The sequence below is a fragment of the Ochotona princeps genome, chromosome 14, assembly GCF_030435755.1.
Source record: "Ochotona princeps isolate mOchPri1 chromosome 14, mOchPri1.hap1, whole genome shotgun sequence".
Classification (NCBI taxonomy): Eukaryota; Metazoa; Chordata; class Mammalia; order Lagomorpha; family Ochotonidae; genus Ochotona; species Ochotona princeps.
The window spans coordinates 3,434,756-3,456,625 of NC_080845.1; the positions used below are offsets into that span (position 1 = coordinate 3,434,756).

The 21,870-nt window shown below is 57.2% G+C and overlaps 1 protein-coding gene across 1 annotated transcript in view; it reads right to left on the bottom strand.

Moving 5' to 3' along the window:
- HMCN2 (hemicentin 2) overlaps positions 1–21,870 on the bottom strand; it is a 120,850-nt gene that overhangs the window by 82,675 nt on the left and 16,305 nt on the right. The window contains exons 3-15 of the mRNA XM_012929312.2: positions 21,255–21,413; positions 20,399–20,521; positions 14,185–14,356; positions 13,737–13,843; positions 12,945–13,065; positions 11,550–11,813; positions 9,237–9,381; positions 8,677–8,798; positions 5,779–6,051; positions 4,786–4,927; positions 4,321–4,448; positions 3,800–3,913; positions 3,292–3,441 (exon numbers count right to left, since the gene is read on the bottom strand). Coding sequence (XP_012784766.2) covers positions 3,292–3,441; positions 3,800–3,913; positions 4,321–4,448; positions 4,786–4,927; positions 5,779–6,051; positions 8,677–8,798; positions 9,237–9,381; positions 11,550–11,813; positions 12,945–13,065; positions 13,737–13,843; positions 14,185–14,356; positions 20,399–20,521; positions 21,255–21,413 — 2,020 coding nt within the window. The remainder of the gene's footprint in view (positions 1–3,291; positions 3,442–3,799; positions 3,914–4,320; positions 4,449–4,785; positions 4,928–5,778; positions 6,052–8,676; positions 8,799–9,236; positions 9,382–11,549; positions 11,814–12,944; positions 13,066–13,736; positions 13,844–14,184; positions 14,357–20,398; positions 20,522–21,254; positions 21,414–21,870) is intronic.

Sequence of the window (21,870 nt, forward strand, 5' to 3'; positions counted from 1 at the left end):
GCTGGTTCCCATCTTGTAACATTCCAGGGACCACCAGGAGCCCCCTGCAGACCCTGAGCCCACAGCTCCTGTCCCAAGACAGGAAGAGTGGGGAGGCAACCAGTTCCTGGTCCCAACACGATTTAGCCAGGGAGGTATACAGAGAACCAAAGTCCACACAGCACAACAGGGCAGACCACATGGAGGTCTAGACTCTGTATTTTGAGTGTGAGAGGATTCATGGCCCTGCCCCCAGGACTCTGCCCCGCCTTCCCTGCACCAACAGGGAAGCTGCGACCAGGCCAGGAGGCAGGCTCCACCCCTGCGCTGAGCCACGCCATGAAGAACATTCATGAGCATCTTCCTCTATAAAGGAGATAGTCCGGACAAGACGTTAAGAAATGTCTTGGTGCAAAGACTCCTACAGGCCTGGTTGGTCATGGTCACTATCACTCTCCTTTCACTCTGACTTCTAAAGAAATAAAATTAGGAATGCAACAGAACGTCTCGCCATGCCAACGGACCAGGATGGAGAAGCTATCATGAACCACCCACTCCAGCTGCCACCCAGCCTGGCTCACTTCACTCTCCATCCCAGGCTGGCCACAGGATCTTCAGCACCCTCACAAGCTAGCCCCTCACCCCCATCCCAACCGGTTACCCCATCCAGCACTAAGAGTTGCTGGGTTGGCAATGAGAACATGGGACTGAACTAAGACGTCACGAAAGGTGGGAAGCCATTAAGACAGATATCACGGAACTAGTGTTACGATATAGCAAGTACAGCTGCTGCCTGCAGCACCTGCATTTTATATGGGCCTTGGTTCAAGTCCCAACTGCTCCACTTCCTATCCAGCTCCCTGCTAATACGCTTGGGAAAGCAGCAGAGGATGGTCTAAGTGCTTGGGCCCCTACACCCACATGGGAGATCAGGAAGCAGTTCCAGTCCCGGCTATTGCGGCCACTTGGGGAGTGAATCAGCAGAACCTGGGGAGGTGGGTACCCAGTGCAGTGACATCACTAGCTTTGGGTCCAGTACACCACCCCAGCCAGCCCACCTAGCCCTACAGGGACCCAGAAGGTGACACAAAAGTACCCTCAGCTGTTCCCAAGGGTAGGCACTGGCCGCAGGTGGGAGGGAAGGCTGTGTTGCCTCTTGTGCCCCAAACACCAACAGGAAACTGGTTCGCAGCTTGTCAGCAGGATGCGGGCACAGTGCCCACCTACCCCAGCCTGTGCCAGCTTGGCAGGGAAGGCCAGAACACAGCTGCTACCCAGATGAGCAGAAAATTCAATTTCCCATCACTGCTGCCAAGCTGGCTCACTGCAGCCCCACAGCTGCTGGGCCAGTCTCCATCATATCCCTGACCCAAAGCCACAGGGTGCCAGCCAGTGCCCCAGCAACTCTAGACAGCCAACTGGGTCCCCCCGCTGACGTGCAGAGACATCCCCAAGGCCAATAGCAGACAGAAGAGGAACAGGACAATATGGGCACCTCTGCCTGAACCCCCAAAGAGGCTTTGCTGAAAAGAGATCAGAAGTGGCATCAAAGGGTAGCCGCCCACAATTCCAGACACGCTTGCCTCCTCTCCCACCACTTTCTGGCTGACACTTGTGGCGGTAGCTTCACCTGAGCCTGCTGCACTGCAGACCTGCCCATGTCTCACATACACAGCATCCCAGGGCCATTTCTACCAACTGGGAAGTCGGCAGCTCGGAGAGATGGGGGTGAGAGGGAGCTTCGTGGAAACCAAGGCCAGAGTTCAACTCCCAGATCTGCTCCCTGGCCAGTGCATGGTCTTGGATGAGACACAGAACCTCTTGATGCCTCATTGTCCCCATCTGTCCAGGAGCCAGGGCCAGCCCCCACCTCCTGGTATTACCATAAGGATTATAGGTGTGAGCTGGGAGTTGGCAAATGACACACCATGGAGGGCTCACGGCTCACATTCAAACCTTGCGATATGGCCAGCTCCCGGGTCCGGGGCAACCACAGTAGATGCCAGATGCTCTGGCCTCCACCTGTCTCCTGTCCTATGTCACGCCCTCTCTGCCTCATTGCTCTGGCCCCGGTGCGTGGCAGTGGGGAGCAACTGGAACACCATCCCCACTCTGCCCCTGCCTGGCTGATTCTGGCTCCAGTTTGGGTGAGATCCCCTCCCAGAAGCTCTCCTGACCCCTAGTGTTGAATGAGCCCCCTTCTTTGGGTCCCTACAGCCCCTGTGGATGCTCTACATCCCAACTGTCCCAAATGCCTGAACAGAGCAACACAAAGGGAGTCGTATGACAGGGCCTGGCACCAGGCGGCCTGGTGTCAGAGGAATGAATGATGGGACACATGAATGGGTGAAGGCCAAGGGCACCCAGCGCTGAGAATGTCACCAGCCTACGATGGCCCCATTTGCCCCTGGATCAGACTCTGGCTGTCTTCTCCAGACGGGGATCAGTCCTCCCTGGGGAGTCCGCTGCTGCCTAGGCCCCTGCCAGCCCTGGCCCAGCCTGGCCCTCCCAGCCCAGACACACATGCTTCTCAGAGCACCCAGCACCTGCCTGTCCTGCCGTGGCCACGACAGGGCCTTGGAGCCCAACCTGCACCAGGAGCTATGCCTGTGGCTTCAGAAAAGGCCCAGTGCTGGGACTAGGGCCTGCCCAGAACAGACTTCACAAATGTTATGGCCAAGGCCAGGTCATTGCCACAGAAATTCACATTTTCCGTCTGCACAAAACGGGACAGTCACCCCTTCTATTTCTCAGGCAGTCAACAGAGGGGTCAGGAACTGTGCCACTGAGGGAAGCAGGAGGGTCAGCCCCAGCCTGCAGATGGAAAAACTGAGGCTCCACACAGGCAGAAAGTGACAGTCAAGACTGGTACGAGGGAGTCAATCCAAGCGACTTGGGTCGGGGGTGGGGTGCTGTCAAGATGTCCCAGAGACCCCTGACTCCTCAGCCCCTGACCTGTACAGCCCCTCCCACACACCTAGCCCCAAGGCTCGTTCTGCGAGCAGTAGAACAGTGTGGTAACACACCATGGCTTCCATCTTGAACTCGGTCTCTCTATGCTGCCCACCCCCACTATAGCCCCGGGGAAAGCCCACGTGGTGAGGGACGGATGTCTGGAGAGGACACTCTGGTGGTGGCAGCCAGCACCAAGGGCAGTCATGCTTCAGGCCTCGCACAGAAACCAGACAACCGAGCCTTGCCCCCAGTTCCTGCCCTTCTGACTGTGAGGGCAAGCACCGGTGCCAATGTGCTCTCCAGGACATATGCCAGGCCCTCCCGGGTCCACCTGTGGGGACCAAGGGGTGCACTCACGTCCAACCTCCAGCTGGATTTCTGCAGTGGCTTCGCCCAGCTCGTTGATGGCACGGCAGGTGTACATACCAGCGTCCCTCTCTTGAGCCTCCGGGATCCGCAGTGTCCCAGACGTGGTGGCTTCAGGGGCCAGGATCATCTCCAGACCCCCTGGAACAAGAACAAGAAAGAGCATCAGCCAGTGCGCCCACCTGCCGGGGTTGGGGCAGGGGGGCCCTGCAGCTTCCACGCACTCCCAGGAGGCTGAGAGCCTGGGATGGGCAGACTCCTCATGTTCCATTCTGACAACTAAGAAAACTGAGGCGCAGGTCTTCCAAGTCACCTGCCTGAAAGTCACCCCAGGGCAGCTGAGATTTGAACATGGCTCTGACTCCATCCTACTCCTGCACCAGCCATGTGGATACTAGTAGGGGGGCTGCAGCTCACCCCAGACCCTCATTCACTACGCCTCTGCCTGGAGACCTTGCTGGAAAGCTGACCCCTCAGGCCCCTCCTCCATCCTCCGTACCTCGGTACCAGATGACCCGGGGTGGGGGGACCCCAGACACCTCACATCGGAGCACAGCTTCCTGCCCGACAGCAGCAAGCACCACAGCGCTGACGGCAGATGCGGATGGAGAGTCTGCGTGGAGGAGGACCGGGGACTTGGGGGATCAAGCCACACGTGGCCCAGAGCGAAATGTCCACAACCTTGGGGAGTCCCTCCCTCCAGCCCCCTTTCTTCCACTTTCTGGTGACCCCCAGAGTGGCCCAGCTCATTTGTACCCCAAGAACCACCGGACTCCCGGGCCCCCTGCCCAGAATGTTGGGGGTCACCAGCAGAGTCACTTCTGCAGGCAGTTGTGTCAGGCCCGGCATGTGGCAGCCACTCTCCTGTGGCCCTCACGCCTGCCTCGTCCACCTGCTTGTTGGCTCTGCGTCAGCTGCTCCCAGTCAGCTGCCCTGGGGTTGCTCCAGCCTGGACACCCAGGGCACACTATGGGCAGGCGGCAGGAGGCCTTGCCCCTGCAGGTGCAGTCTGCCGGGTACCTGTGTAGTACAGGGTGACTGTTGCCTCATCCGTCCCAGCCTCATTCGTGGCCTGGCAACTGTAGTTTCCAGCATCCTCGGGGGCCAGCCCCTGAATGACCAGTGTTCCCTGGGCGTCCACCTGGATTCTGAGTAATCATTAAGGACAAAGTCAGCAGCATCACTAGCCAGTGCCCTCCCATGCTGAGCGGTTTACCAGCATCGTCCTTTTCAGCTCACGAGGCTCAGAGAGGAAGGGGCACTTGCCGGAGGCCATGGAGCCTCAACTTAGGCAAGGTTTCTGCACAGTCCTTCTCGATTCTGGCACCTGAGCCCCCAGCCAGGCCCACATCAAGGCCACCGTTAGGTTTCCAAAGCGACCTCAGGAGGAAGGGCACCCCACCCCCAGCCTACAGGGGAGAAGGCCTGGCTGACAGCCTTGTCCACCTGCCCCCAAACCCGGAGCTCCGCGTCCTGGGCCCTCACCTGTTGTCCTCCTGCAGGACGTGGCCCTCCCGGCTCCAGGAGATGTGGGGTGTGGGGTAGCCCGAGGCTGAGCAGCTGATCTTCACCTCCACACCCTGCGGGTAGCGCTGGGACCTGCTGTGGATGCTGACCTGTGGGGCCTCTGTGGCCCAGAGGCAGGGCAGCCGGGCAGGCAGGCAAGCCCATCAGAACAGCTGAGCCAGGACAGACCTCCGCCCCTCCCTCCAGCCACAGCCAGGCAAGATGCAGAAGCGAGGTCCCAGCTCCCCACTGGGCTTTCCTGGCCACCTTTTCCAGGTGGCCACCCCACACCTTCCCCAGGCTGCAGGGGCAGCTGAGCCCTGGCCCTCCGCCCCTGCTTCAGGCTATGCATCCCCAGGGGGCAGCTGCAGGGGCAGGAGAAGGCCTTGCTCTCGGTGACCCTGAGGAGGGCTCCCAAGCCTGCAAACTTCCGAGGCTCACAGCCTTCCCACGGGGATGGGGGCTGGGCGACAGGCATGACTAATAGATCTCCATCCTGTAGAAGCCAGATCCCACCTCAGAATCCTGCTCAACACACCCCAAACAGGCATCCCTGGCACAAGAGAGAACACACCTTCCGTACCCCAGCCTGGGTAGTATTGGCTGACTACCACCAAACCCTAACCTCTGACTTCTCACCCAGTGCCTGGATGTGGTCCCTGCCCTTTATACGGAGCAGGAGCAGCGCAAGGGAGGGAGAGACCACGGAGGGACTAGAGATGAGAAAAGGGCAAGATGGAACGGAACTGGCTTGGCTTATGGCAGTAGATACTTGGGTTAGATGTGAGGAAGAGCTTCCCAGCACTTGGTTTCAAATAGGAGGCTTTAAGAAGACTCCCCTATAGGGTCAGAAAATACTAGAAGGGCTGCAGCTGGACAGGTCAGAACAGAGGGCCGGAGATAGGTGGGCTTCGCAGAGTGGGCTACGGGGGAGGTAGCAAGTGAAGGAACAGACTGCAGGCAGAGCCTCACCTCGTACCAGGAGCCACACGGATGCCCTCGTGACCCCATTGGCATTGCTGGCCACACACTGGTACCGTCCGCCATCACTGGGGGTGACACTACTGACCTCCAGGGACAGATCAGCCAGCTGGGTGACCCGGCCCGTGGAGGATGGCAGGACTCGCCAGTCGCGAACCCAGGTCAGGTTGTAGGGAGCCTCGCTGAGGACACGACACGATAGGATGGCGCTCTCCCCCGGGGACACAGTCACGTTGGGGGCAGGGAGCAGCTGCGGTGGGGGGTCTGCGGGACACAGAGAGGCTGAGGTTTTGAGGTATTCAGGCACGGAGACTGCCTGTGTCCCAGGCCCGGCCAGCAGAGCCCTCCACGGGCACGGGTGGGACAGCATGCCCCCTCCAAGGACCACGTGGCCAGGTGCGTACCCCACACCAGCCACAGCATCTAACAACTTCTCAGCTGCCCATCCCACCCTGGGGAGTGAAGGCCTTGGGACGTGGCAGCCAGCAGGGAGGGCATTGTGCCCAGAGGCATCCTGCTCCTACAGTCCAGCCTAGACCTGTGCCACAGCCCTGGGACAGGGGGAGGAGCTGGGAAAGCTTTCTGGACAGCACAGGGACAAGGGCCCAGAGCCAGCAGGTGATCCACACCCATGATGGTGACGGAGACACGCACGTGTGCTATGGACAGCACCTGGGCTCAGCTGGCCACCAGCAAACCGTTAGAGACGGACTGGCAGGCAGATTTCTGGGGGCAAATTGGAGAACCCGACTCTAAGCAAACCTAAGCAGAAAGCCGGATGTCTTAGGATGACACAGGAAAATCTGCCTCTTAAAAAAAAAAAAAAAGATAGAATTACAGAGGAGGGGGAGAGACAGAGAGAGAGACAATCTTTCATCCGCTGCATCACCCCCCATATGGCCACGCTAGCTGCTGCTGGGCCAGCCCAGAGCCAGGAGTTTCTGGGTCTCCCGCACGGGTGCAGGGGCCCGAGGACCTAAGTCATTCTCTACTGCTTTCCCAGGCCATAAGCAGGGAGATGTTGAGAAGTAAAGCAGTGCCCATGTGAGATGCCAGCATTCCAGTTAGTGGCTTAACACACTGTGCCACAATACTGGTCTCCAAAATCTAGTTGTTGGTGTTGTTGTTGTTGTTTTTTGAGACAGTGAAATGGCAGAATGACTTTAAGTCGGCTTAAAAATTCCCAACAATGAAGAGGTAGCAAAGATGGCCAACAGTTGGCCAAGATAAAGGCCGAGCCCCGGGCCATGTTCCCTGCTGCGTCCGCACAGTCCGTCAGCCAAGCGGCGTCACCAGAGGCTGCCGCTGCAGCACACACACTGACCGGCTGTGTGCTGAGACGATTATAGCTTGGCAGGCTATGACAAGCTTCTGTGACATTGCACAAACACTGAGCAGAAGTGATACCAAACTTCAGGTGGGGGCAGGGTTCACTCCTCTTGGCTTGCTACTTTCCCCAACCCTGTGGTCAGCAGCGAGTCAGCTTTCCTATGATTGCACACAAGGGAGTCCCCCATTCCTCCCTTGGTGGGTTCTGTTCTTAACCAGATAGCTTAGACTCCAAATCAGGAAAACAAGAGCTGGTGTTGTGGCAGAGCTCGTTAAGCTACTGCCAGCAGAGTATCATCCCAGTCAATTGAAAGCTCCAACATACCATCAGCAGACCAGAGAGGGTATACCTAAGAAGCCGTTGAACTTGACGGGACAATAAGATACTGGACTCTATGTTTGGTATATGCTTGCAATGGGGAAATCTCAACTGAACTTGAGCTGTGGTTATGCAACAAGGTGGAGGAATCCACCATGGTGGGAGGGTTTGGGGAGGGGTGGGGAGAATCCAAGTATCTATGTAACTGTGTCACATAATACAATGTAATTACTGAAGTTAAATAATAAATAATTAAAAAAAAAAAAAAAAGCTACTGCCAGCAAGGCCAGCATCCCATGTGGGTGCTGGTTCCAGTCCCAGCCACTCCATTTCCGTTGCAGTTCCCTGCCGCTGCATCTGGGAAAGCCGCAGAGGACGGCCCAAATGTTTGGGCCTCTGCCGCCCATGTGGGACATCCAGCTGAAGTACCAGGCTCATGGCTTCTGCCTGGCCCAAGCTCTGGCTCTTGCTGCCACTTGGGGTGTGAACCAGCTGGTGAAAAATCTCTTCTAGTCTTCTAACTCTATCTTTCAAATAAATAAATCTTTTTAAAACACGAATGAACAGAGCCTGGCGCGATAGCGTAGTAGTTAAAGTCCTCGCCTTGCACACACCAGAATCCCATGTGGGTGCCAGTTCTAATCCCGGCAGCCCTGCTTCCCATCCAGCTCCCTGCTTGTGGCCTAGGAAGGCAGTCGAGGAAGGCCCAGAGAATTGGGACCATGCATCCGAGTGGGAGACCCGGAAGAGCTCCTGGCTCCTGGTTTCAGTTTGGCTCAGCTCCAGCCATTGCGGTCACTTGGGAAGTGAACCATAGGACGTAAGATCTTCCTCTCTGTCTCTCCTCCTCTCTATCTGTCTTTCCAACAAAAAAAAATAAATAAAATAAAATAAAAAATAAACAAATTTGTTCATTTCAAGATGGGCCACGTGTCCCCAGCCATCAGTTTTTTGGGATGGTGGGAGCTAAATGACTGAAAGGGTCTGGAGGTGTGGCCAAGCCCCCAAAGGCAGGCCAAGAAGCGGGAGAGAGATTGGGCGGGGCTGGCCATCACCCAAGCCAGGAATCTCACTCTTCCCCCATTGAGACCCATGGCAGGGGGGCTGTGTGGACAGTCACCCTCTGATGTCTGAGGGAGGACCCCCCAAGACACCAACTGCTGTGCTACCCACCCAGGAGGTGGAAACCCAGCACCATGAAGCCCTAGGGGCGGGTGCTCGGCAGATTCCCAGGGGCAGACCTGTGACCACGATCTGGGCCTCTGCTCGGCCAGTCCCGGCCCTGCTAACTGCTGTGCACTCGTATGTGCCCTCCTCGGCCTTGGAGGCCCGCGGGATCTCCCAGCTGCTATTGCCCGACTCCCTGTAAAAGCAGAGACCAGTAGGACAAGGAATCACACCAGCCCCAGCCAGGTCCCCCAGCCCCTCCTGGCCCTGCCCCGAGGGAGGTCCCACATCCCCTTTGCAAAAGGAGGAGGGCAGTCGAGGAGATGTCAATTCCGCCAGACACAGGGCAAATCTGATTAAGTCCTTGTCTGAGTTCTGGACTCCCATGATGATGATGCGGGCTGGGCTGGGAAGGCAAAGTCCTTCCCATCCTGTTCCCAACACATCCACGGGAGGAGGGGAGGATTCACCTGGGCGTTGATGAGCCTGCGGAGCAGGGAACCCCAGGAACGTACCCTCCCCCTCTCCGGCTACCCCATCCCTGAGCTGAGCTGCCCAGGAGGAAGATTCACCGCGAAGAAAGTCCCCTTGCTGCCACCTACTCCCCTGAGACCCCCCACAGGGTGTCACTCACGAGAAGTGCCGCTCCTCGCCCAGCCTGGCTCCATCTCGCCGCAGCTGTAGCCGGAAGGGGAGGGTGCTGTGCACGGCACAGGAGACCAGCAAGGGCTGCTGCAAGTAGCCATGGATCCGGGCCGGCATGCTGACCAGGGGTGCGCCTACAGCCAAGGGCCAGCATTCAGAGCTTCTCCCGCCACCTATGCTGGTCACACCCCAACACAGGGACACCCCTCAACTCCCCAACCACCCCAGGAAGGAGGGGGAGCCATTATACAGAGCCTCTGTATAATGGGGCTGGAGAGTTGAATCACAAGCTCCATCCTTTATAGCTACCATTGTTTTTAAGGCTCACCCAAGACCCTCCCAGGGCACACCCCAGTGTTCCCACTGTGGGGCTGAGGCTAGGGCTGTGCAAATCTGGGTAGAACATGGTTACAAAAGCAAAATCCACATGTGTTTTCCGAGACAAAATAAGAGACTTCAGTGAAACCACACAGCTCCCCCATGAGCCTCCTGAGGCCTGCATCAGACGCTGACCCTGGCCTTGGGGTAAGGGCCTCTCTACTCAGCCATCTGTGGGGTGCTGGGGTACCCCAGGGTGTGCTCAACCTTGGAGCCAGCCTCTCTCCATCCTTGTCAGAACTGAGAAGATACTCCAAGGGTGACACAATGCGCCAGACCTCCCGGGAGCCCAGAGCTGGGGGTGGGGACAGGGAGGGCGGTGAGGTGACATCACGCTGCAGGCTGCCTGCCACGTCCCAGGGGAGAGGGGTGTAGGACCAGCCAGCCACGTCTCAGCTGCATGCAAAGCAGCCCAGCTCACTCACACCAAAGCCTCTGCCAGGCCGGCCCCCTCCTGGGAGCTGAAGAGGCCCAGGCCCACCCCCGTGTCTGCAAATCTGCAGCCACCTGCTGGCAGGCAAAGTCCCAGCTTCCCAGCCTGCACTGCGGACCCCAACTCCCCCTCCCTGCAGTCCACCCCTGCCCCCCACCCACACCCCGCCACATGAATCAAAAGCCAGAGCTGGACGCCTGAGGACTGGATTCATGGGAAAACACAGGCTTCTTTTCTGCTGGCAAAGTCCAAGTGCACAGCAGGGACCGTCTCGCTGAGTTCCCCACAAGGAATGACATCCACCTTGGATGCTCCCCCCAAGCCAGCTCCCTCCAGGGAAGGGGCCAGTGGGCAGGAGGGGGGGCTGGTGGACACCCAGACACTCTGCCAGGCCAAGGAGATCTGGAAAGCTTAGAGGGCTCCAGCCTGGATGCTGAGGCTTCAGCGACACGTGGGAAAGCAGCAAGAACTACCTGTATGGGAGTCAGCACAAGACCAGAGACAAGGCGACAAAGTGACCCACAACAACACAACAGTCATGGCAGCTGTCCCATGAGGGAGACGGTCGCAGCCTTCTCATCTATAACATGGGGATATGTCTTAGAACTGTTGTAAGCCTTCAGCTGCTCTGCCCAGCCTGCTGTGTGTCCATGGTGCCCAGCATCATGACAGATACCTATAGGATGCACAGATGAACTTTGGATGGACACATGGATCGACAGATGGTGGGAAGAATGAATGAGTGGACAGACGAGTTGATAAATAGGTATATGGGTAGATGAATGGGTAAGAAGATGGGTGGGTGGGTGGATAGATGAGTAGATGGTAGGTGGGTAGATGGATGGATGCATGGGTAGATGGATGGATGGATGCATGGTGGGTGGGTGGATGGATGCATGAGTGGATGGATGGGTAGATGGGTGGGTGGGTGGATACATGCATGGATGGATGGACAGATAATGAGTGAATGCATGAATGGATACATGGATACATAGACACACGGATAAGTAACCAGATTTTTGGCTGGACGAATGAATGGATGGGTAGATGACTAAATGAGTAGACGGACAAAAAGATAAGTGGATGGACAGATAAGTGAGTAGATGGATAGATGGATGGATGTGGGATGCGGTGGAGGGATGGAGGAATGAATGGAAACATAGATGAATAAATGAGTAGATAAATGGGTAGGTGGGTAGATGGGTAGATGGATGGGTAAATGTGCAAGCAGATGGATAGCTGGGTGAATAGACGGTTGGACGAGTGAATGAATAAGGCCGAGTATGTGAATGGGCAGGTGGGTGGATGGGTAGAGAGCAGAGGGAAGATGAACAGTCTGGCTTCAAATCCACGACTTGAGGGCCGCATATGAAGCACCTTGCTATTCAGCCTAATCCCTTCCAGGGAATGACTGTCCACAGAAGCTGAACAGCTGCTACACAGACCTAACCACAGAAGGCTTCCAGGGAGCCCAAACAGCCTCGCACTCACCTGGGGCCACCCCGCTGTAGGAAACTCCAGAGACGCGGAGCAGGGGGTTTCCCTCATGGTCCTTGCCTTTCACCTTGAGGTAGAAGCGCTCCTGGGGGGCATGGAAGGGGGGCCCACCCCACAGCTGGTGGGTGGATTCATTGGAGAGGGGCTGCGCAGGCAAGGTGAGGAGGGACCGTCCTGAGCTGTGAGAGAGCTCCACGGAGTCGAGACGGCCAGGGGCCTGCAGGCCCGTGGAGTTGATCACCAAGGAGATGGGCACCCCTGTAGGAAGGAGGGTTTTGCTCCATGATCCTCTTCAAGGAAGGGCCCCAGTACCACACCTCAGGCTCCCCAGGGCTCAGCCCCCACCACCTGTCTGTGTCTTCTATAGGTGCTTCTGTGCCAACCAAAGCCAGAGATGTGACAGGGTGCTGGGGTCCCGGCTACTGTCCATGGTCCTGAAACGCCACTGTCCACCCTGCACATGCTTCTGGAGGGTGGGGTGCCCCCACTGTGCTGTATGGGATGGAGCTGGGAAGGGACTGCCCCCTCTATCCCCACACCCCAGTGTCAGCTTCCATCAGGCAGGCTAGGGCAAGTGGCCTCAGCCAAGGTGCACCCTGGCTTAGGGACTGACTTCAGGTCAACCTCTGTGTGTTCTCGGTTTTCCTTCACATTTCTTATCCACCTTCATGGAAACAGGGTGCGCTCCACACTACCCCAGGAGAGGCAGCACTGGGCTCAGGCTCAGCCACACCTTCAGCTGGTTTAGGAATTTTGATTGGGTTTCTCCCTTCATGAGCCAGTTTACTGGTTTGTTTGTTTCTCTTTCCAAGATCATCAACTAGGGGCCTGTGGATGAGGCTGGTATGGCCCAGGAAACACCTTAAACTTTTTGAAGAAACACTGAATAATCTGGATATTACATGTGAAGGTATTTCAAACAGTTCAAAGAAAACGGACTTTCAAAGGTCTTTCGGTGTCAAAGTATTTTGAAATTCATGCAAGCAAGTGGTTTCCAGAAAGTTCATAAAGATTCAGATTGTGAGAAAGCTATGTGTGATTTCACCGTTTCTTAAAATTTTTATTCATTTGGGGCAGAAAGACAAAACGAGATAGAGGGAGAGAGAGAGAGAGAGAGGAGAGCATTCCCATCCCACTGGTATACTCTTCAAATACCCACAGTGGTCAGGGCTGGGTCAGTGCCAACATGTACCCAAGAAGGCATGGCCCTAATGGCCAGCACTGAGAGCCCCTCTTCTCCAGGCTCTATCTGGCCGGATCTGACCCATGCCCCATATGTCTCTTCCCACAGCTGGCCAAAGCAAGATCCCACAAACAGGCAGATTACAAGGGTCCATGCTTCCCTCACATCAGAGGGCAGCTCGGCAGGGTCCAAGGACTGCAATGTACCTTGCAGGGGCCACTCGATGGTGTGGTTGAGGTCCAGGGAGGGCTGCGTGGAGAAACCGGCGCGGAAGTCGATGTTGCTAACTCCCGTGATTCTCACTGAGTGGCGGCCACTGCTGTAAACCTAGCAGAGGTCACAACCACATCACTACTGAGTCCTGCCCCACCCAGCACCCTAGAGGCAGGGCAGGAAGCTGCTGACATGACCCGAGCCTAGGCCAGCAGCTGGGATTTCCCGGCCTTGGCAGACCCATGTGCCACCCTAATCCCCCGGTATGTTAAAGCTCTGCCTCCCCCACCCACTGTGTCAATCTCAGCTTAGAGATTGAAAGACAAGTGGGTATAGCTGCCACTTCCCCTAAAGTACCGACTATGGCATCCAGTAGGTGTTCAACCAACGCTCGGGCACTCCCCAGGGGAGCATCCTGGCCCCTCCCAGGACAGTCTCCAGTTTCTAGAGCTGAGTGAGCTCTGTCCACCCATCAGCTCTGCCCCTCTGAGCCATCCCAGCCCAAAGTCGTCCTGGTGTCTTTCCTGCCTTCTCCACTGGGCCCCAGGTTAGAGGGTTACCCATCTCTGAACTCTCCAGTCATTTCTCAAGTCCTCCTTACTAACCTCAAACCACTGAGCTTCTCACCAGGCAAAGCAGAGCAGCCACCTCTGTTCTGGCCCCCTTCCTCCTCTTGGGGTACCCACACCACTACCCAGGTCCCAGGCTCCCCACAGCAGGCAGGAAGGCCGTGGCCCCAGCTGGGTGACCTGAGTCTCTTCAACCCCCTTCCCCAGTGTCCCTACCTTGATGGACCACAGCCCAGGGTGCTCAGGCTTGAAGGCCACGACCTTGGCCGAGTCAGGGATGTTCAGGAGGACATTGAGGCCTTCGTCCTTCTGCAAGATCCTCCCTGTATGAGAGCCAAGCCACCAGTGAGTCCCAGTCCTGTGTCCTACCATTCCCAGCCTTCCCAGCACTGACTAGGGGGATGCACCCAGATTTCAGGCCCGTCTCTCTCTTTGTCCCAGCCTTGCGGCTCCCCAGGCACCAGCTGCACATGGGCCCTCTAGACCTGGCTATCCACCACCTTCTTCAAGCCAGGAGCCCGGGGCACTGGTCTGCTGGCCTTAGCTACAGCTCACTGGGAAGACCCCACTGGGCCTGAACTTTAATTCCTGCTACCTCCTCGTCCTTTGTCTCAGTCCCTGCACCCTGGCTCCCATTCCTTGGCCAGGCCTAGACCATGCATACCCAGTGGGTCCCGGACTTCGATCTGCGGCCCCGGCCCACTCAATGAGACGGTGACCTCCTTCAGGCTGGGGTCAAAGGGAAGTCTCCACGTGTGCTCGCCCGCCTCCTCATGGTCCGTGGACAGCAGGTGCACCTTGGAGGCCTGAACTGCTGACTCCACCCACTTCAGCACCTGAGAGGTAGGTGGGAAAAGCTGATGATAACAGCAGGTGCACATGATGCCTGGCCCACCTGAGGCAGGTCCCTCGCCAGCGGCTGCTGTGTTCTGCTGTGTGCAGAACCTGTTCCCCATTCAGTTGCAGGTAGTACACAAACCATCCAGGTCACTCCTGGCCACCACACCCTGCTACTGTCCTAGCTCAGGGCCAGCTACACCCAGAGGTCTTCTTACACTAAATCCCTCCAACTGAGTCCCTCCAACCCTCGTCATGATCTTCAGGAATCTGTGGTCTGCATCCTCTCACCCAGCTGACGCAAGATGTTGGGTCAACTGCCCTACCCCTGCTAATGCTAGGTCCCCAGCCACCCTCCAGGGAGCCACACCCCTACATGCCACTCTCCTTGCAGGAAGTGCGCCCCCATCACAGCCTGAGAAGGCTCTGCTGGCCGAGTGCCCCCCTTGGCTGCAGCCATACCCCAGCCACACACATGTCCTGTATCCATGCAAGCTACAGTTTGAGAACAAGAGGGCTTTGAAAAATGCAGGGAAAACCGCAAGCAGAAAGCATGTTTCTCGGGGAGCCAACACCATGAGATCAATGCAGCTGTCTGTGTGTAATACACATTTGCCAGGAATCTTCTGACAACCTCGGGCATACATGTGTTTCCATTATTCTTGCATCAAAATAAACATGATCTTTTCACGCCCTGTTTCCTTGAGCTTTTTGTCCTCCACAAGTGCATTCATTAGAAACATGCCATTCCCCAAGTTCACGGTGTTGGCAGCAGCTGGGTAGGGCCTCCAGGACAGTGTTAGGGTAAGAAGACAAAAGGGGACCCCAGCTATAAACCCCGACTCTGTTCTGATGCAGCAAGAAGGGCTCCAGCAGGCAGCTTGATCCAACTGTCCAAGCTCCAGAGCCAGAACAGACGTTCCCTGTCCAGGATGCTCTGCAGATGACAGCAGGATGCACCTGTCCTCCACAGGCAACTCGCGGTCACCTCAGCCCCAGCTCCCTGGCCAGCACTGGGAGGGGCCGAGGAAGTTATCTGTGGCCTATGAGAGTGGCAGGCTACGCTCCTTCTCAAGGGACCGCCAGACCCAGGCTCACCTCTCAGGCACCCCTTCCTGCCCCGAATTTGGCAATGGCCAGACCTCCCTGCAACGAGAGACAGCAGCCGTCCACCACACCTGAATCATCTCATGCCAGGCCCAGTGCCAACTCCTCAGCTGTGACAAAGGCCCCAATGACCCTGACTGCAGATTGGTCCCTGGCACCTCCCCCGGCCCCCTCCAGGGCACAGAGAGCAGCTGCGCAGGGATTCAGAACCCAGTGTCTGGGTGGGAGGCATGCCAAGGACAGTGTGAACTGTAAGAGAACTCGAAGTTGGCAGAACTGCCAGCGCTGTGATCTACCTACCGACCTGGCAGGGTAAAGCAAATCAGAAAAGACGTTAGCATTTTCTGATTCAGGATTTCCGCTCCTACCCACATGTCAGAGAGAGCTGTGAGTATAAAATCAAGTAAACTAAACTAAAAAAAGAATCTGCAACGTGACATTTGAAATCAAATATCAGTGTTATAAACGGCGTTATGGTGCAGTAGGGCAAGTGACTGCCCTGGTTACGCCAGTTTGAGTCCTTGCTCGACTTCTGATCCGACTCTCTGCTGATGTGCCTGGGAAAGCAGCGGAGGACGGCCCCAGGGCTTGGATCTCTGCACCCACGTCAGAGATCTAGATGAGGTCCCAGGCTTAGCTTTGGCCCGGCTGTTGTAGGCCTTTGGGGAATGGACCACACAGTGGATGAAAGAGCTCTGTGTCTCAGCTCCAGAGACACACCTAAGCCAGCAACCAGGAACTCCATCGGGGCCTTGCTGGGTGTCCGGGACTCAAGTACTTGGGCCATCCTCTGCCACATCCCAGGACATGCATCAGCAGGGAACTGAGCTCCGGGTCAGAGTAGCCGGAAACTCTAATCCGGGCACCTGGGCAAAGTGACCGCTGAGCTGCTGCTAATGCTGCCCATCATTTTTTAAGTGGGAATCATTGAGAGGTAGCAAATATCCCGCAATTTCAATAGATTAAGGACCTTCCAGAAGTTCACAGAAAATATGTATCAAGAAAAAGCTTAAAAAAAAAAAAAAGCTATGCATGGCCTCCAAAAACTTTTTTTTTCGCACCAAAATAAACTCATCTTTTAATTCCATGTTCCCACATACTTTTTGAAGTGCCCTTGGATCCCTGAGCATCCTCGGTGGTTAGCTGCTGCTTGCCAACGTCAAGCAACTGGAAACGGCTTCCCGGAATCCTGTCTAAGGGAGCCTCCACCAGGAAAAGCTCTGTGATGGATTAGCAGTGCCTGCAGGGGACAGGGGGCTTAGAAAGCCATGTCTCTCCTGCCACCCCTAGCTCTGTATCAGGGCCCTTCACCTCCCCACTGCGGGATCTTCCACAGAAGACACAAGAATAAAACCGGGAGGCTTGCCAGAGATGCAGAGGATGACTGTGTTCTGTGCAGACTAAGCTGCAACATATGTGGCGAGATTTCCGTTATCACAGGATAAGAATTCTGTGTTCTAACAGCGCATCTGTTGTTACACTGGGAGCTCCTGCCTCATGTTTTTTTCAGCTAAGTCACGTCTCTCTTGACAGGGTCCCACCTGGCCTGGCCACAGAAGTAGGACAAAGCTCTTGGCTCATGCAGGGCTGGGGTTGGGGGAGCAGGCCCTGGATGTCCTCTCTTCTCCCCCTCCCCTGCCCCACCCTGGCCTGGAGAGGCAGACAGCAGTTGGCGGCTTCCCTGACAGCCGTGACAGCTCTGGCTGGGACCACAGTCCTCTTCTCCAGGGCCTGGGCCTTATCAGGAGTCAGGAGGAAGCTGCTGTAAGGCGACAGCACCTCCAGTCTGAATTTACCCCAGCAAGTCCCACTTGCCAGCTCGGTGCCTTCTCCTCGGGGGTGCTAGTGCGAGAAGGGAGCCCACAAAGCTCAGGCTGCTGACCACAGAGAGGCCTGTGGTCCTGTTGCTGTCCAGCCTGCCCAGGTCCCCTGCAGGGCTAGGCCTCTAGGCACCCCCGGGGGCTCCAGAGCAAACCCTGGGAGCTCCCTGAGCACAGAGACCTCATTAAGCAAGCACGATGTTTATTTGGCCAAGGCAGCGGCTTCCAGATGTGAGTAGGGCTGGGAGAGGGTCTGGTAGCCAGCAGTGTGTCCCAGTCACGGGGAAGGGACGAAGGAATCTGACACCGCTACCCTGGCCAGATGGCTGTGGCGAGGCCCTCCGCAGTGGATAAGTCACCCGTCCTTGCCTCGAGGCTCCTTCCAGGGACCCTGTCACCCAGGACAGCTGAGGGAGTGCTGAGCTGAGCCTGCGGGCCCAATGGGCCACAGAATCACAGATGAGAAGACTGAGGAGCAGAGAGAGTCCAGTGCCCCAGGGGGGTGCTGGTTCCAGGCTTTCTTACTGAGAACATGTTGCAGACCAAGCTCCTACTATCCTAGGCCCTTCCTGGGGTCCCAGCACCGGGTCTGGGGCTTCCCATTGACTGTTGCCATCTGTTCGGGCTCTTGCTAACCCACTGAACACACAAGGGGCTCAGTACAGTGCCAAGGTCACACTGCAGGCAGCCAGTGGCACTGCAAATCCCAATGGTCAGGGGTCTCCACAGCCCTGACCACCACCCAGCCCCACCTCCTACTGGCCAGGCCTAGGATGAAATCACTTCTGGGCCCCTTTGCACCCATTAATGGGAAACACCTGCTTGGCGCCCCGTCCCCACCCTCACCACCCTGGAAGGCAAGTCACCCTTCCCCTAGTTGATGTGCACACAGTGTGGACAATTTGCTGTTTGTACGTGGCTGTGTTGGACAAGGTCAGGGACAACAGGCAAAATAGAAGAGGGAGAAGATGGGGATTAGAGGGCGTGGAGAGCCTGTAGGATGCTGAGCCTTGGCCGGAGGGTTCTCGTGTCGGCCTGTGTCTTGTCCAAGTGTGCACTCCCTTGAGCCACCTTCCTCCCAACCTTGCATCTGTCTACTAAAGGACGGTCCTAGCCCCCCCACCCTAGTTTCATCTGCCGCAAAGGAGAGGGTCTCCTCCCTCAACTCCCCCTGGACTCTGAAGGGGGTTCCTGGAGCCAGGGAGGCCCAACTCCCCAGCTGGAAAGAGCTCGGCTCCAGGCAGAGCACCCTGAGCTGCAGTAGTGCAGGCACCACATGAGCACCTTGTGCACAGCAGGTGCTTGATGAAGCACAGCACAGCCGTGGCCACCCTCCTCCCAGCTGGAGCCCCTTGACTCAGTGGGGAGGGGGAGCAGTGAGGGGAGGAACATGACCACAGCTCCTGCTGCTCCAGCCGCTTTCCCTGAACATCTGGGAACATCTGGAAAGGGCTGGATCCAAGGAATTAAGCTAACGAACGGCAGGGGTGATGCATCCAGGGAGAGGGATCCACTCTTTCCAAGAGGCAGCTGGTGCTGGCTGTCCACTGTGCCACCAAGTCAGACACACTGTCCAGCTGTATGCCCAAGACCAAAGGCTGGGCACCCCAAGGAGGAGCTGGTGTATTCGTGCCTCCCCCCACACACCCTGCTGGCATGTCCTGCCTGGAGAGAGAGGCTGGGGAGCCAGGCTCTGTCCTACCTACCATTCGTCCATCAACCTGCCTGGTTACCCTGTGTCTGGTTCATGCCTAGCAGAAGCCCAGTCCCGGGCACAGCTCAGCTGGGCCTCCCCACAAAGCGAGGACAAGCATCCTTGGGCTCTGGAATGCCTCCCACCCTTGCCTGGGGCTCAGGGCCAGGGGAGGCTGACGTGCCAGCAAAGAAAGCTGAATGTGTCGCAGAAAACCGTAAACGCCATCTGTCAACAGGGAGTTAGGGCACACTAATCTAAACACGGCCCTGGAGACCGTTCTCTGCAGCTCATAAATATACAATACACGAAACCCTGCACAGCGGGGCTGGCCCGAGGCCACGGCTGGCCGCAGAGGCAATGTCTCTCTCCTTCCAGGGCCTTGGGCGCAGTGGAACCTGGTTCCCGGCACCTGCTACAACGCACAGCTTTCTGAACAAGGTGCTGGGGATTTGGTGGCAAATGGGACCCATGGGGGATCACCCTTGGGGAGCTCACACTCCAGCGACAGGAAATGATTGCTCAGCCCTAAGATTACCACGATGAAAAACAGCCCGGGAGGCTGGGAGAAAGTTCTAGAAAGAGACTGCATCCTGACAGGCAGTCATGGACGGGCTCCATGAGAAGGTGTCATTCAGCTCAGACCAGAACGTTGAGAAGGAGGGGCTGGAAGAACCTGCTGCAAAGGCAGCAAAGGCCCTGGAGAGGGGGCAGGCATGCATGGGGCAGCGAAGGAACAGCCAAGGAGCCAGGCGGGCAGTAAGTCATGACAAGAAAGGAGACACAGCAGGGAACAGCGCACAGGCAACAAAGCAGGGGCCAAGAACTGGACAAGGCTCTGCTCGGTCACTCCTGGCGGCAGCGTGAAAGCGGCCACGGCGGGAGTACGCACAGCGCAGGCACCGCATCCCGCTCTTCACAGAGCATGGCTCTGAGTCACACCCCAGCAGACACTGCAGGGGTCCTCTGGCTGCTGGCAAGGGGGTGGCGGAGGAGGGAGGAAGGAAGAGGAAGAGGAACCCTTCCCCACACTGCAGGCCACTGAGGTGGAGCCTGGAGGTAGGGAAGCGCAGACCAGGAAGCAAATATCTGGCACCTAGAGCCTTGGAGCCATGCAGGCGCCTTCCTACCTAAGAGTCAACTGCCTGCCCCTCTGCCCTCCCCATTCGCTGGCTACAGGGAGCCGCTGGGATCATGTCCCAGCCCCAACCTCTGCCCCACTGGAGCAGCTGCTAGACACAGATCCCAGGCCAACCTCAGCCTCTTCATCTGGGAACCTCAAAACCCCCAGCTCTGGGGTTCTGCACCATGAAGTTGTAACAGAGTGGCACTAGGCTGTGACAGCCAGTCGATCCTGTGGTAACCAAGGTCCCTGCCTTACCCAACCACGACTCCAGCCCATGCCATTGCCAAGAACTCACCTCTGTCACCTGCTGTTTGTCCAAGTGGAACACCTGCCCAGAGCTGGTGGAAGCAATCTCCTCAAAGGCCAGGTAGCCAGGATGGGTACGGTCCCCACAGTCTCCTGTCAGCACGAAGACTACCTGGAAGACGGCCAGGCAGTCTGCTCACAGCGGCTCCAGGTGTGTGGGAGGGAAGGGGGTATGGGGTGAGGACAGGACCCACACCAGGGTGGATGGCCTGGAGTGGGCCCTTTCCTCTCCCTGGAGCTGGGGGGGCAGGCGCAGGTAAGGAAAGCCGGGCCAGGACTGCTGTGAAGTCAACAGCACAGACAGGCACGGGGGTAACACATCTGGGACTGGTCCTGGAGGAGGCAGTTAGAAACAGCCTGAAGAGTCACATGTGAACTAGACAGAGGGCAGTGTCCATGTCCCAGTCCCCAGGGCTTGGGCACACATAAGCACACGCGTGCACCCATTTCTCTCAGTCCACGCTGGGACAACCCCATCCCACCTTCCACTCCTGAGACCCAGAGAGAGGGGGGCGGTGAATGACAGGAACCAGAAGCAGAGGCCACATGGGACAAAGATGGATGGCAGGGAGGGTGACAGTGTGAACAGAGGAGGGTGGTGTGGTTTGAATCAGGATGAGATCCACCAGGGCCCAGAGCCTGGGAACACACTTGAAATCCACCAGGCCAGCCAGGGTCTGACAGGTGGCGGCAGCCAGCGGAGGCTGACTCCCAGACGGCCAGCCGAAGAGAAAGACCAGGCTCCTGGTCCCGGCTGGGGCTCCTCTCAGTGTAGCACGAGCCAGCCCCAACACCCTGACTCCGTGCCCCTCACTGTCCCCACTCCTTAAAGCCAGCACCCTCACCTGTGACTGCTTAACCTGAAGGAGCCGCAGTAATTCCTCCTTTTTGTGGTGGTCCTTAGCACGGGCGTCCGAGAAGACGTAGATGAAAGAGCCAGGGTTGGCCACTTCCACGGCAGCCTTGATGGCCCCCACACTCATTTCTGGGCAGTCACCGCCACCCTGGAAGACAGGAAGTGGGTCAGCAGCTGCCTGCCCCCTCCAGCCAGGTCCTATCAGGGACACCTCAGAAACCAATGGGATTTGGTGTGCCTCAGTCACACCCCCCACCCTTATAAACTGACCCCAGAAGCGGCCAACACTGCCCAACATGACTATCTAATGAGCAGAACGATGAATGCTACACGTGGGGAGAGGATGGGAGCTGCAGGGACATCTCACAGATGTTAGCATGTGAGCCATATTAGCACAGGCTCAAGGGACAGAGGTGGTGCCAAGAGAGGGGGCAGGGTACGTGAGGGAGAAGCATTGGAGTTGTGTACCGCCTTTCACTCAAATTCTCTTTGTAACCTGTCCTAGCACTGACCCCCAACAATACGCACCCCCTCCCTCTCTGCCCAGCTGGCGGCGGGGTGGCACAGCTTGGGAGCACACATTTGTCTGGGCTTGGTTTGCACAC